The 14122-nt window shown below is 39.8% G+C and overlaps 1 protein-coding gene across 2 annotated transcripts in view; it reads left to right on the top strand.

Moving 5' to 3' along the window:
- The window catches only part of CAMK4 (calcium/calmodulin dependent protein kinase IV), a 160906-nt gene that overhangs the window by 79234 nt on the left and 67550 nt on the right, over positions 1–14122 (top strand). For both annotated transcript variants that reach the window (XM_059693925.1, XM_059693924.1), the window contains one exon: positions 11906–11968. In XM_059693925.1, coding sequence (XP_059549908.1) covers positions 11906–11968 — 63 coding nt within the window. The remainder of the gene's footprint in view (positions 1–11905; positions 11969–14122) is intronic.

The following is a 14122-nucleotide window of genomic DNA, read 5'->3' as shown; positions in this document are numbered from 1 at the left end:
CCAGAATGTGGAGGAATCTTTTGATTAGCAAGGTTTGGAATCTTCTCTTAAATCAATTTCTTATAATCATAAAATTTATTTGAACTAAGGAATATTAAATTTTTTATGAAATAGAATTTTCTGTTAAATATCTACTTCTTATCTCACTAAGTTTGGCATGCTTTATCCAGAATCACACATGAGACGTTTTTGGACTTGGTTGTATCCTTTCCTGCAGGTGCCGGGAGCCGGTCCATGCTTGCTGTTTCAAGGGACCTGGCATATATGGCATACTGTTCTTAATATGTTTGCTCACCTTCTTGGCACTATGTGTTTTAACCAAGGTCTCTGAGAAAGGTTGTTTCCCCAGGTAGGGATTTTCCTCTGAAGTTAGGGAGGGAATAAAACCCCTCAACTAAGTGCCAGGCGGGTAATTAATCACTTTAACTACGAACAATCATGCTTAAGCTACATAATCTTTACTCCCTGGAATGGAGATAAGAAACGCCCTAACCTTTGTAATAGAGATTGATAGGATTGAATCAACTGGTATAAATACAGATGTAACAAGACAGCAAGATACAGAGCTTAGAAGACAGAACTTAGAGAGACAGAACCTAGGCACAGAACCTACACAGAACGTTCTCTAGAGACAGAAGAACTTCGCTGGAGAGAATATGGCAAAAGATCCTGGACTGAACCTGACTACAGAAATTGGCAAGAGAACCTGACTAGAACTTGGTGACTGAACCTTGCTGGAGAACCTGGACAGAACCTGGCTGGAGAACCTAGCGAGGGAACATGGCTACAGAACCTGGCTGGAGAACCTGGAGAACCTAGCAAGAGAACATGGACACAGAACCTGGCTGGAGATCCGAACCAGAACTTCGCTGGAGATCCTAAGCAGAACCTCTCTGGAGATCCAGACCAGAACTTGGCTGGAGATCCTGGCTGGAGATCCTGGCTATGATGATCACCTGAACGCTGCCTCTGTGTCATTCCTTCTTCGCCGATTCCGTCCATGCCTTTGGGGACCCCTGGACCTGCTGGGGTTGGACCCCGGCATGCAGGTTAAAAGCATTGTCATTAAAATTTGTGAGTGGTTATTTTTTGTCTCATATTTGAGGAAACCTTTAAAGGGACTAGATATATGAAAATATAGAAAAATAAACATTCAGAAATGACTTGTGAATGCTCAAGTGAGTGCTGGTTTAAGTCAAAAACTTTGGATGAGACATTTGGTAAGCTCCTGACTCATTCTCATTGGAAAGTAAAGCTCTTGTTTGCCCTCACTGTATTCTCTTCTCCACCTCTGTTGTGGAAACATCTTCCTCAGAAGGCAGGCAGGAAGAGAACGTGGACGGGAACCAAGAGTCAGATGGAGCTGCAGAGCGATGCTGCAAGGCAGACGTTGTCAAACACAGTCACTGCTATGCCAAATGGAAGGAGAGAAAATCCCCTGGAGAAACCCAGCTTTGAACGTGAATTAGATAGAATCCCCGGCATTGATTTCTAGAATAAAACATGCATGAAGAGGACAGAGAAATAGCAGGCAAAACTTCAAAGAGGAGGAGAGGAGCACGGGAGGGGACGGGGGGGAGGGAAAAAAATCTCAAAGGGCAATTGCCCCCAGTGTTTTATTCCACATAGGTCATGGAGATGGTAACTCCCTTATCTGAGTGAAGTGAATGAAGCTGAAGAATCTATAGAGGGAAAGTGATGCAGGGAAAACAGTATTTTCCTAGCAAATCCAGCCAAGGATCTGCTCTTGAGGAGAAAAGGGGGTTTCAAAACACTTGAATTATTTATGCAATCTATTATAGGAGCCACATAAAATTACCTCTATTAAATTATTTTTTTCCTACAAAATGGCAATTTTATGCGGCTCAATCTAGTAGATACATATTGTTTAATTCAACAACTTTGGGACCACTAAACTATTTCACTGGATAGTTTGTTAGGTTGTCATTTTATGACTAGAACTAAACTTAAGAAACCTGAAAGATTGTCTGTCTGTCTGTCTATCTATCTATCTATCTGTCTATCTATCTATCACCTATCTGTGAGGGTTTCTTAAGGCTGCCGTACTAAGTTACCACAACTGACTTAAAACAACAGAAATTTATTCTCCTACAGCTCCAAAGGCTAGAAGTCTAAAATCAAAGTGTCAGCATGGCTGGTTTCTGCTAGAGCTCTGAGGGAGAATCTGTCCCATGCCTCTCTCCTTGCTCCTAGTGACAGCCAGCTATTGCTTGGCGTTCCTTGTTGTAGATGCATCACTCTACTTGCTGCCTCCTTGTCACATGGCCATCTTCTCCCTGCACGTCTGCACATCATCTTTCCCCTGTGCAAGTCTGTGTCCAAATATCCTTCTTTATAAGGACACCAGTCCTACTGGATTAAGGGCCCACCCTACTCTAGTATGACCTCATCTTAAATTGACTACTTATATCTACAACAACCCAATTTCAAAATAAGGTCACATTCTGAAGTACTAGGGGGTTAGGACTTCAACAAATCATTTTGGGCACAATTCCTCCCATAATACTATCTAAGAAGTGCAATGAAAGTTTCCTATCTCTTTTACAGTTAATTATTTGATAACAACAATAATCCTCTTTCCCAGGATTTATTTAAGTACTTTTTCAGGACAGTTTACCCACATTTTATTTTGTGGTAGCATTAGGAACCTTTCTCATAGCTTAATATTTTATAAAGAATTCAGTTTACATTGGCAATAAGAGACTTATTTCCCTATAAACACCCTGATCATCATTGAGAATACATTAGGCACTTATATATTTGTGCGGTAGACAAATACTCTAATTTATCCCTAGGAAGACAGACTAAAGCACCAGCTTTTATGGAGAAATTTATATCCCATTGTTGGTCAGGTACAGGACATAGTTAATACTGATAATGAGCATGACTTATCATGTTCAGACCATTGGGCATTTTAGCTAATAAAGTATCCCTGTGGGAAATTAACATGTAATTATAATACAGATATTTTTATTACCATATATTTTATAAATGGATATAATACCATATATTAGGAAAACTATAATTCAGAGAATTTGACTATATTGAAAAACATAACAACCAAAAGAGAGACAGACAGACAGACAGACAGAGACAATATGGGAGGGGGGTAGAGATAGAGAAAGACAGAAAATGTAACAAAAACCATTATTGAATTTAGGACAGTATGTTAGTATCCATGATGGTATTTCAATATTGCAGCATATATGAAAATTCTCATAACAGAAAGTTTGAGAAAGACATAGCTTCAACATTGAGATCCTGTTCTATATAATTTTTAACATTACTTTCAACATTCGGAAAGCATTTCCAAATCTTGCAGCTTCTGAATGTTATGGTAAATATTGGTGATTCTCTATTATAGGTGTATTTTAGTGCCAGAAAATAGAAAACGATAGTTGACCCAGCTTTTTCTGTACTGAAAAAACCTGGATGTGTTCAGAAAAAATGTTATCTTGTCTCATTGCATCTTTAATGAGGATAAGGGTTAGAGAGAGAAAAACTAATTGAGTGGCTGTTTTAGGTGGGTATTTATAACTTTTTTCCACTTTGGATTAGTGATTCTTGTACTGAAGAAGTCAAATCACTAGGAGTGGCATCGATACTCTCTCCTCTTTGGCAAAAATGGCCTATTTTGTACCTTTTATTTTGAAATAGTTACAGGCTCACAGGCAGTGCCATTTACTCCTGAATACCTCATCCTATATAATAAAGAGGTGATATGCAAATTGAACATCACACCCTCACACAAGATGGCCGCCCCCATGTGGTCAAAGGTGGCCACCACAAGATGGCTGGCAGGGGAGGGCAGTTGTGGGCGATCAGGCCAGTAGGGGAGGGAGAGCAGTTGGGGGGGCGGGGCCAGGCCTGCAGGGGAGGGCAGTTAGGGGCAATCAGACCAGCAGGGGAGCAGTTAGGCGTTGATCAGGCAGGCAGGCAGGCAAGCGGTTGGGAGCCAGCAGTCCCGGATTGTGAGAGGGATGTCCACAGGAATCGGTCTAAACGGGTATCCAGACATCCCCGAGGGGTCCCAGATTGGAAAGGGTGCAGGCTGGCCTGAGGGACACCCCCCCAACCCCAGTGCACAAATTTTGTGCACCAGACCTCTAGTTTGCACATAAGAACGAATTGGTTTGCAGGCGGGGTGGAACTTACTATGACTTTGTAAAACAAGAATCAAGTATGAAGGAAAGAAGGTGATTTTTTCCCTTTATGCATGAGCCCTTTGTCATCCCATTTGATGTGATATTTAGAAGAAATTGAGTTAGAGTTGAAAGATTTACTAAGCTACTTCTTCAGGTTAATGACTTCGGGGTATTAAAGGAATCTGACAGACACAGCTAGTAGGACAACCAGTGATTTACAAGATGGAACCTTTTAACTGATGCTGCAAGACTGAATATGCTGATCTTAAAAACTGCACAAAAGGGAGTGTGTGTGCTGAAATTGAAGACATTAAGCACCTGGAACCTTCAGCCTGGATCAAATTTTGCTGAGTAAAATGGAATCTCAATTTTTGGAGATTGACATGGTGATAAGGAGCCACTATTTCAGGGATGATTTATTTGCTTTACCATCTTTAGGAATACACACCTCAGGGAATATTTAAATAATCACACACTTTGGTGCTATCAGTAACGCTCATTTTAAAGAACTGATTGAGATGTAAGAAAATTATGCTCACCAATAACTTATAGTGTCCCTGGAATTTTGGAGACAAATATTTGAATTCTGGAATTCAGATGAAATTTCGAACTATGTGGCTTAATTCTTGGAAAAGGTTGCATTCAGTTTACTGCAGAACCTTTGCCCTTTCTTGAAATACCCAGTATTGAATCTAAGAATTAATCTCAGTGTGTAAATTCATAATGTATAGGTATTCTGACTCTCCTGATAAATGGCTATGCAGTTGTGGGCTCTGGATCCAGACACATTGGGTTCTGGATCACTTCTGCCACTACCCCCTGTGTGACTGTACAACGAATTATGTAAATCTCTCAGTCTCACTTCCTTCATCTGTAAAATGGGTTTAAGAATATCTAGCTCATGGTGTTCTATCAAAGATAATAATGAGATAATGTATGTAACTTATTTCTCATCACCCTGAAAGCATATAATAAAGGTGAACATTATTCTTATTATTAATTATAATGGGATCAGACAGATATTTTATAATAGTACCAGTTTAGTCTATGCAATTCTAATGCTCTCATTAGCTTGATTTAAAACTGTACAGTTATCCTGGCTGGTGTGGCTTAGTGATTGAGTGTACACTAATGAACTAGGAAGTCATGGTTTGATTCCCAGTCAGGGCACATGCCCAGGTTTCATACTTGATCCCTGGTAGTGGGTATGCAGGAGGCAGCCTATCAATTATTCTCTCTCATCATTGATGTTTCTATCCCTCTCTCCCTCTCCCTTCCTCTATCTGAAATCATTTTCAAACTGCACAGTTAGCAGCACCAGACATACTGTACATTTCTGTATGAACAAAATTAATTACATTGTTTTTGGAATACCTTTAAAATTTCTGCTAAAAATGGGGATATATAGTATATCCATAAATTTAATGTGGCACTTAATAAAGATTTCTGATCATATTGCCTCACACTTAAACAAATCTTGAGTGCCTGGAATTCCTACATTTGGAACACTTTGAACTCTGTAGCTCTTACCACTTATGATTCTTACCACTGGAACAGTGTGACTAGACCACAGTGTAGAAGCTGCTCCAAGTCTGATTTTTGTCATTTTTTAGTTATCATAATATAAAGTTACCTATAAATTTCTGGAAATGTTTTTCCTGAATAATTTAATTGACATTCACCTAGTAAATGCCCATAACTTATATAAAATTTTTCATAAGTGCTAGTTTGGCCTTTTATGCTCTTCTCAGTTAGATGAAGAACCATGCATTGTGACTTGCTGATCATCCTCTGAGTTAGTTTTTAACTTCTAGTCACTTTTCCTTATATTCTTATGAGTTATCATTTGAGTATATATAACTATGATGCTGCAGGAGAATTTGAAAGGTTGCTCTAGATTAAACCATAGAATGTACACAGGCCTCCTTGCAACTTTTATAGGTGGATCTCTGGGACATCTCCATTAGAGGAGGTTTTCAGGTTCCTTAGTTCCAAAGCAGAAATAGTACCATTTATACCACTGGGTAAACTGAGGAAAACCTGATCTTTTCTCTTTTTATCTAACCTGTGAGAACATAGAAAACTAACCATGGGTCATTCATTTTTCAGTTGCTATGATGTACATAAGAGAGAGGGCTGGGTCAATTTGGGTTAAAGATATGCATTTTTACACCACTCTAGCCACTTTTGACGGTTCATGGGTATGCTCGAGATGTGCAGGAAAGGTCACCTTTGGTCAGTGATGGGGAGGAGAATAAGAAATCACTGACTGAAATGGACTTTTTTGGCCCAACTGAGGTCTCAGAACATATTAAGGAAAGTAGTTTGCAGATAACAAGCCGCATCAAGTGAAGCGAAACGTCTCAAGCATTCTGTCAGTTGGAACCTATTGATTTTCATAGGGACTATTAAACCAGGTTTCCTGGAATAGGAACGGGGATATTTCTGTTCAGTTTGTGACAATTATATGTCTACAAGAGAAGAAAGGTAGCGGGGTGGAATGTTAAAAGCTTGGCCTGATTGGTATGCCTCACCAGTCAAAGAGCCACTTGGAAGTCTGAACATTCTTCTAGAGAATTCGTTGTTAGAGTTTGATTTGTTTTCTTTTTTGATAGAAATATTGCTAGAATGTGACAAAGTTCAGCTTGCTTATCCATCATGCCATTATATTAAACTCTTATAGATATTTTGTTTAAATTAAACACCATAATTCAGAGGCAAGCTGAAAGAATGGACAGGACAAGGGGAGAGAGAGAGAGAGAGAGAGAGAGAGAGAGAGAGAGAGAGAGAGAGAGAGAAAGAATGAGAATGAATATGAGAATATAGGCATATGCCTGTTTTCTGTTGCCTAAAACAAAACAAACTTTACAGTTACACCATCCACTCAAGTTATCACATGTAACCTGCTAGTACTTTTTCTAAGTAGTAGGTTGTTGGAGTTAAAGTGTTCTTTACCCTTCATATGGAGTCTATGGAGCAGAAAAAGGAGATGTATAACTAGCCAAAATAGAGGAAATCTTAGAGGGAGAACTTACGTTACTGTACCCAAGTAGAAGAGAAAGACTAGACATTTCTCAGAGAGCTGTATGAGAAAGGTCTTGTAACCAAAGGAGAGGTACTGGGCAGCAGAAAGTTGACAGGGGCCCAAGGTCAGGAGCCTGGGGCTGGGGCACTGGTACCCAGAGGACCACAACCAGGAGAGCTGAGAGAGCCTGAGAAACAGAGCCTGTCAGCCTCAAAGCAAACGTAGGACTCATACCTTGTGAGAAGGAGAAAATCTAGAATCTTCGTGTTAACAGGGAAATCATTTTTAATCCGTTTTTATTTTTGTATTTCTTCATGGCACAAAGTTGAATGGTGATCAAAGCTGCATCCATCCATCCAAAGCGGGAAGAAGAGAGGAGAGAAACAAGGCTTACAAAAGGCCAAATCATGGAACTCCAAAACCTTTCCTTTGTTAAGAGAGAGGAAGCAATGACTATGTGCAGAGGATATTAATTAGAAGAGGTCCAAATAATTTTCAGGATTGAATTAGCTTTCAGCTATCTCCCCCCCCCTTTTTTTAAAGTAAGCACTCGAATCAGCATTTGCCACTTCAGTAGTTTTTAACAGGAAAGGAGCATAATGCTAATGAGAATGGGGCCTGTATTTCATCCTTAAACACTATGTGGTAGCCCCTGTCACATGTTCACCCGAGTGCCCCAGGGGGGTGCATTACTTATAGGAGTTTTAGAGAAGTGACATGTCCAAAGTACATAATAGCCTGTAGAATTTGAACCCAGGGTTTTTCAGTCCCCAATCCAGGCCCTTCCCACTTATACCAACTAGGTTCTGAAAAAGACAAATAAGAGGTCAGGAGTGTTCATGGCCCATATTTAGGACCAAAACTAGATGATGGGGGTTGCTAAGCGTATAAAAGATGACAAAGCCCTCATTTACACACAGACACAGAGAAGCTGAGTGCAGTTCTAAGTCACACTGGGAAACAAGGTTACATAATATTCCCTATGTGCAGGGAATACAAGCAGCATATCTCTTTTCCAGTGCTGTTAAAACCTTTGCTTAAGGACATCTACATACAACAGCCACTAACAAATGACAGAACAACTGGAGGTGTACAATATACAAAATAGAGGCACCGCTTGCGTGGCTCTTCCTGCTCTTTGTCTTAATGGTAGAGGCGATGCAGTGATGGTCCAGGTGCAGTTGTGTATGTCGAGCTCCAATTTCCTTTCTGCTGCAAGTGTCAGTATCACAGGGTAAATTCAGTTCAAGCTGCTCATATTTATCTCTACCCCAGAAGTTTGAAAGCTATATCGAAGGGATGATTATATCTACAATGGTTTTTTTTCCTCCTACAACATATCCAGCTGTCACTGGGAGGATTTTTCTTTGAGATTTGAGATCAGAATAGTCTAGAACTGTTTCTCCAGCAAGGCATCAAGACACATGTAGGTGCTGTGATGAGTTTCAAGGTGTGACATACATACTAGAGCACTATAAGCTGCAAATGATTTCTTTTATTGATAAATCAAAGCAGATCCAAGATTATCATCTTCACCTTTTAAATTCCAATGTATTTTTATGAAGGGGAATGTGGGTGTCAAGATTTACCTACCATAGTTACATTTGAAAATTTATTTTAAAGTTTCTTATCACAATTCTCTGTTTCTTATCACAATTGAAATTTCTCATAAGACAAGCACCACTGGATATCTGGGAGTAAAAACACTTAACATTTTAGTCAAAGATATTTTAGGGTTTATTTTTCCAGTATGAGTCTCTTTTCATTTAAAATAGTCCTGGCAAGTATTGGAGAGGGAGCAATGCTGGGACATGAGCAGGAATGTGCACTTATCTACCCAATTATGCATAGGGGGAGCTTTTAAACTATGAGTCCTTTCACCGAAAAGAGGCTTAAGGCCATGCTGATGGGAGTGCATTGAGGATGTGCACATTCCTATAAAGAAAAAGATGTTGAAAAGGACTGAGCTGAAACTTTAGTTGCTAATTCTGGAAAGACCTTGGAGCAAAGTAGAGCTCTGGGGTTCACTCATGTTAGGATGCTTCCTCAGGAAGGGAGTCAAATCCACGCGTCCACGTGGAGGGAAGAATACTGCTGGGCAGCAAAATCAGTAATGGCATTGTTTCAAACCTTAAATCTTTAAGATCTCTTTCTTTCCGATTCCAGCCCCACAGCATGATTATTCTACTTTTGAAGTCATTTAAAAACATTTTCCCCCTATAGCTGGTTTTTTTTAGGAAGTTTTTAGCATCCTTAAGTAATGTTAACTAGGGTATTTGAAGGTCTTAATTATCTCAGGAAAACAATAGGCAAGGTTCTAAGCATGTCTGGGCTTTCCCCTAGTCAAAGCTACCATCAGTATAAGATTCAACCCAAGATGCAACTGATGGGCCTTAAGATGCAATTCTTCCAGGAGTAATTTTTGTATTTGTTAATTTACAAATTACAAAGTCATAAGCTTCTTGGATCCCTAATTACTCAGTTTTATAACTAAGAAATAATCACTTCATTTTAAGATCGAAGGGGTATCTCAGGGCCTCTGAGAGTATACATTGTTCTGCCTCTCATTTCAGATGGTTGGGAATTATGCAACTGAGTACTTGCTGCCCAACTGAAAGAAATGTAAAATTAAGAGTAGCCCTAACTGGTTTGGCTCAGTGGATAGAGCGTCGGCCTGTGGACTCAAGGGTCCCAGGTTCGATTCCGGTCAAGGGCATGTACCTTGGTTGCGGGCACATCCCCAGTAGGGAATGTGCAGGAGGCAGCTGATCGATGTTTCTAACTCTCTATCCTTCTCCCTTCCTCTCTGTAAAAAATCAATAAAATATATATTTTTTATAAAAGAGTAAATTTTCTTATTTTCATGCCTTCTTGGTAATTTAAAAAGCATTTTGGGAAAAGTACTGTCTTAACCATGTAAAAATTACTAATGGCACTACAAAGAAATGGTGCCTGTTTTCACGTTTCTATTAGAACCTGAATGTCCGCAGGGCATGGCTGATGCCCAGGTCTGTAACTCAGGTGTGACCATGGTGGTCAACAGTAATTAACAAACATAAGAAGTGGTCTTTTAACCTCCCTGAAGCTTAACCAAAGTAGTACAGCTCTTATCCCAGTGGTTGAAAGAAAACACACAATCATATTCATTGGCCCCATTTTAATTTATAAGGCTCTCTCACTCTACAAGAGAACATTTTACACTTTCTCACTCAAACCTCCAATTTAGTCTTCATTACTTTCTTCTTCACATATTTTTCACTCTTTTCTCCCTTCTCTCCCCCAACCTTCTCAGCTCTCAGCACAGGAGTATATGTATTTTTTAATTTTGGAAAATGTAGTTATTTTTAAAGATAATATTACTTATGCTAAAATATAACAAGTTTCTTATTGTTCTATTTTAAGTTATTAAAATACATTTTTTCTCTTTAACATATTTTTGTTGATTTCAGAGAGGAAGGGAGAGGGAGAGAGATATAGAAACATCAGTGATGAGAGAGAATCATCGATTGGCTGCCTCCTGCACGCCCCCACTGGAGATTGAGCCTGAAACCTAGGCATGTGCCCTGACTGGGAATCAAACCATGACCTCTTGGTTCATGGGTCAATGCTCAACCACTGAACCACACCGGCCAGGCTAAGTTATTAAAATACTTCTTAAAAATCTGTTTTAATCTCCAGTATGGTAGTGTGTGTAGCTATTTGGGAGAGGCAGACACTAAGACCTTTCTTTCTAGTATATGACTTCTAAAACTTCAGTTCACTGTGGTTAAAAGTGTCAATCATTGACCTAGAAAGGGGAATACTCCTAATTTTTTAATATCCTAAAGTAAATGGCTACTCTTTTAAATATAGAGATCAAGTGGTGCCCAGCTAGGATTCCTTAATGGCAAGCAACAGAAAACTAACTCTGGATAACTTAATAGAAAAGGAAATTTAGTGGCTCATATAGTAAGAAATCTCAAAGGCCAAACTAGTTTATGCATAACTGAATCCAGTGGATTACATTGTGTCACCAGTACTCATTCTTCACCCCTCAGAAAAAAAATTTGTTTTTCTATTTTGGCTCTATTTTCAGTTAAGTAGTTCCCAGATGGTATCAAAATTGGACACTGGTAGTGGCATATTCTATTTTTTTTCTGATCTCACAATTTCAGAGAAAAAGAAAATACCTATTTTTTTTATTATTTGAGCAAAATTTCTAGGGAAGACCCTGATTGGGATGACTTGGGTCTGGTGGATATCCATGACCCAATCACTATGGCCAGGAAACAGTACTCTGATTGGTCAGGCTGCTTTATGTGGCCACTGCTGAGTGAAAAAGGCAGGTGAAGTGATTGGCAGCTCCAGTGGGTTTGGGACAGGGATTCATAAAAGAAAGGGAGAGAAAGAGAAGGAATAGGTTGACATGAACTTTTGCCTTAATGGTGATAGCAATGACTTTTGATAGGAAACGGGGCGGGCAAGGGGTCTGGTAAATTGTGTCCCGTATTTGTAACTAGTTCTACTTTATGTATAGAGCAGAGAGGAAAGACATGGGGAAAGACAAGGAGGGTGGGAGTGAAGGAGACACAAGAAAAAAGCTTGGGAATGCGCCTCTGCCAATTACCTGATTCACCAAGGTAGTGAGTGATTGCTGTTTCTGATTTCTGCTATAATTAAGACATTTCTAAAGTGGGAGTTTCTTTCAGTTTCTCTCTTTCATTTTGCCTTTTAGGTGGACAAAAAAATCGTAAGAACTGAGATAGGAGTTCTTCTTCGCCTCTCACATCCAAACATTGTAAGTGATTTTTTAACTACTATTTCAAATTGTCTCTAAAGTAATAGAATGGGATTTTTGTTTTTTACTGTCCACGCTGATCATGGAAAAGAGATTCACCCACCACCCATAAACAGCCACAGATTCTTGTCCTCATCTGACCACAACTTTCAATTCTTTAGCCGAATGAATCCTAAATATAGTGCCTTTTCAAAAGAGTTTAAAAATGGACAGGTCAGCAATATATACCCTCTTTATTTTTCTGCATTAAAGGATAGCTAAAATTTGGATAGCTTTGTCTCGTGCTAGTAAAGCCATGTCTTTTTCCTTCTGTGTGTCCATCTTATTAATACACCATTACTGAAAAAGCCTGTAAAAAAATGCATTGCTTTCAAAAGTCATTTCAGCCTCCTCAGAGGGAGTGTCTGCTTCAGAAACAATGTGAAGGCTCAGATAAATGCTGTGCTTGAATGGGGAAAACAAAAGGGTTTCGAAGCTGTGCTTTAGGCTGTGTCCAAAGGCACTGAGGGCAAGGTCTGGAGAAAAGCTTTCTCCAGCCAGTGACGTGAAAAGAACAAAGTCAGTTTCCAGGCCATCACTTGTTTTTATGAGTTGAGCCAACTACTTAAAGAAAGTATTTTACTCATTTCTCTGGGAAAGTTGCATCCAGGAGGGTGGCTTGCAATGAGTTAGCAGTGTTATTTATAGCATTCAAGCTATAAATAACAGAAAACTTGAATATATTGGTCTAAACCAGTAGCCCTTTAAATACAGTTCCTCTTGTTGTAACCCAACCATAAAATTATTTTTGTTGCTACTTCATAACTGTAATGTTGCTATTGTTATGAATCGTAATGTAAATATCTGATATACAGGATGGTCTTAGGCGTCCCCTGTGAAAGGGTCGTTCGACCGCCAAAGGGGTCGTGACCCACAGGTTGAGAACTGCCGGAGATGTTTTCCTTAAGTTATAAGAGATCAGAAGGCAGGCCATTCCTAGCATTGGTTCAGCCCCTCAGTGATGTCATACAAAACCCAGATGCCTACTACCCATTGGTTCTGCCACCCTCAGTGCCTTTGCTTTCATGCTTTTCCCTCATGGTCTTCAAATGTCTGTTCCATATACTTCTCACGCCTTCAGGTCTGTATTCAAGACAGAATGAAGTGGTAAGTCCCCAAAGCAGAGTCCTATGAGAAGAGTAAAAGTTTTTCCAGAATTTCCAGTTACAATAAAATTCTCTTCAGATTTTATTGGTCAGAGCTGGTCACAGGAGCAGCATTAACTTCATAGAGCCTGGGAAAATGGGGAGCAGGGTTATCATAAGTGGCTCAGACCAATTACCATCCATATTTGGAGGCCAGGCACTGTTCTTCCCTAAACAAATTCATTCAAAGTTCTGTTTGCAATAATGTAGGGGGAGAAGGGCTTTGCGTAGGAAATCAATGAAATGTGCCACATACAATCATCAACTTTTCACTGTCCATCTTTTTTCTTTCAAAGAGAAGTCAATGTAGAATTGTCCTCAAATGTAGATCAGTCCTGTCACTAGATTCTCAAATGTATTCAGGAAAATATCCAAAATTAGATGGATTATCTGAATGTGTTGGAATCCCTGTTATGGTCAATCAAATCATTGCTCCTCTACATTTCTGAGGATTCCTTCATCTATCAGTGACTTTTTAGCAGTTGAGGTTCCTACTTTCCACAAAGACATACTTTCCCCTGGTCCTACTCTGTTCTCAGACCCAGATTCCAACCAAGTTCCTTCTTGGAAGAAGATGAATTTGCATTTCCAGCAACCATGATGCTTTCCAATGGCTTAAGAAGTTTTGTTTGTTTGCTTTTATTTTTAAACTAGAGGCCCAGTGCACTAATTTGTACATGGGTGGGGTCCCTTCTCCTGGCCGGTGATTGGGTCCAATCGGGGCCATGGGAGGTTGGCCCACTGGAGGGAGGGGCTGCAGGAGGTTGGCCAGCCATGGGGAGGGACCACGGGAGGTTGGCTGTGGGAGCGCACTAGCCACCAGGGGGTAAGTCCTGCATTGAGCATCTGCCCCTTGGTGGTCAGTGCACACCATAGCGACCAGTCAACTGGTCATTTGGTTGTTTGGTCGCTTAGGCTTTTATGTGTATAGATTCTGCAGCAATCCAGAAACCGAGATATTTTGATAAAA

This window comes from Myotis daubentonii, chromosome 4 (assembly GCF_963259705.1).
Source record: "Myotis daubentonii chromosome 4, mMyoDau2.1, whole genome shotgun sequence".
NCBI lineage: Eukaryota > Metazoa > Chordata > Mammalia > Chiroptera > Vespertilionidae > Myotis > Myotis daubentonii.
Note: the sequence above shows the minus strand (reverse complement) of the source record. Positions and strands in the feature narration are given on the sequence as shown.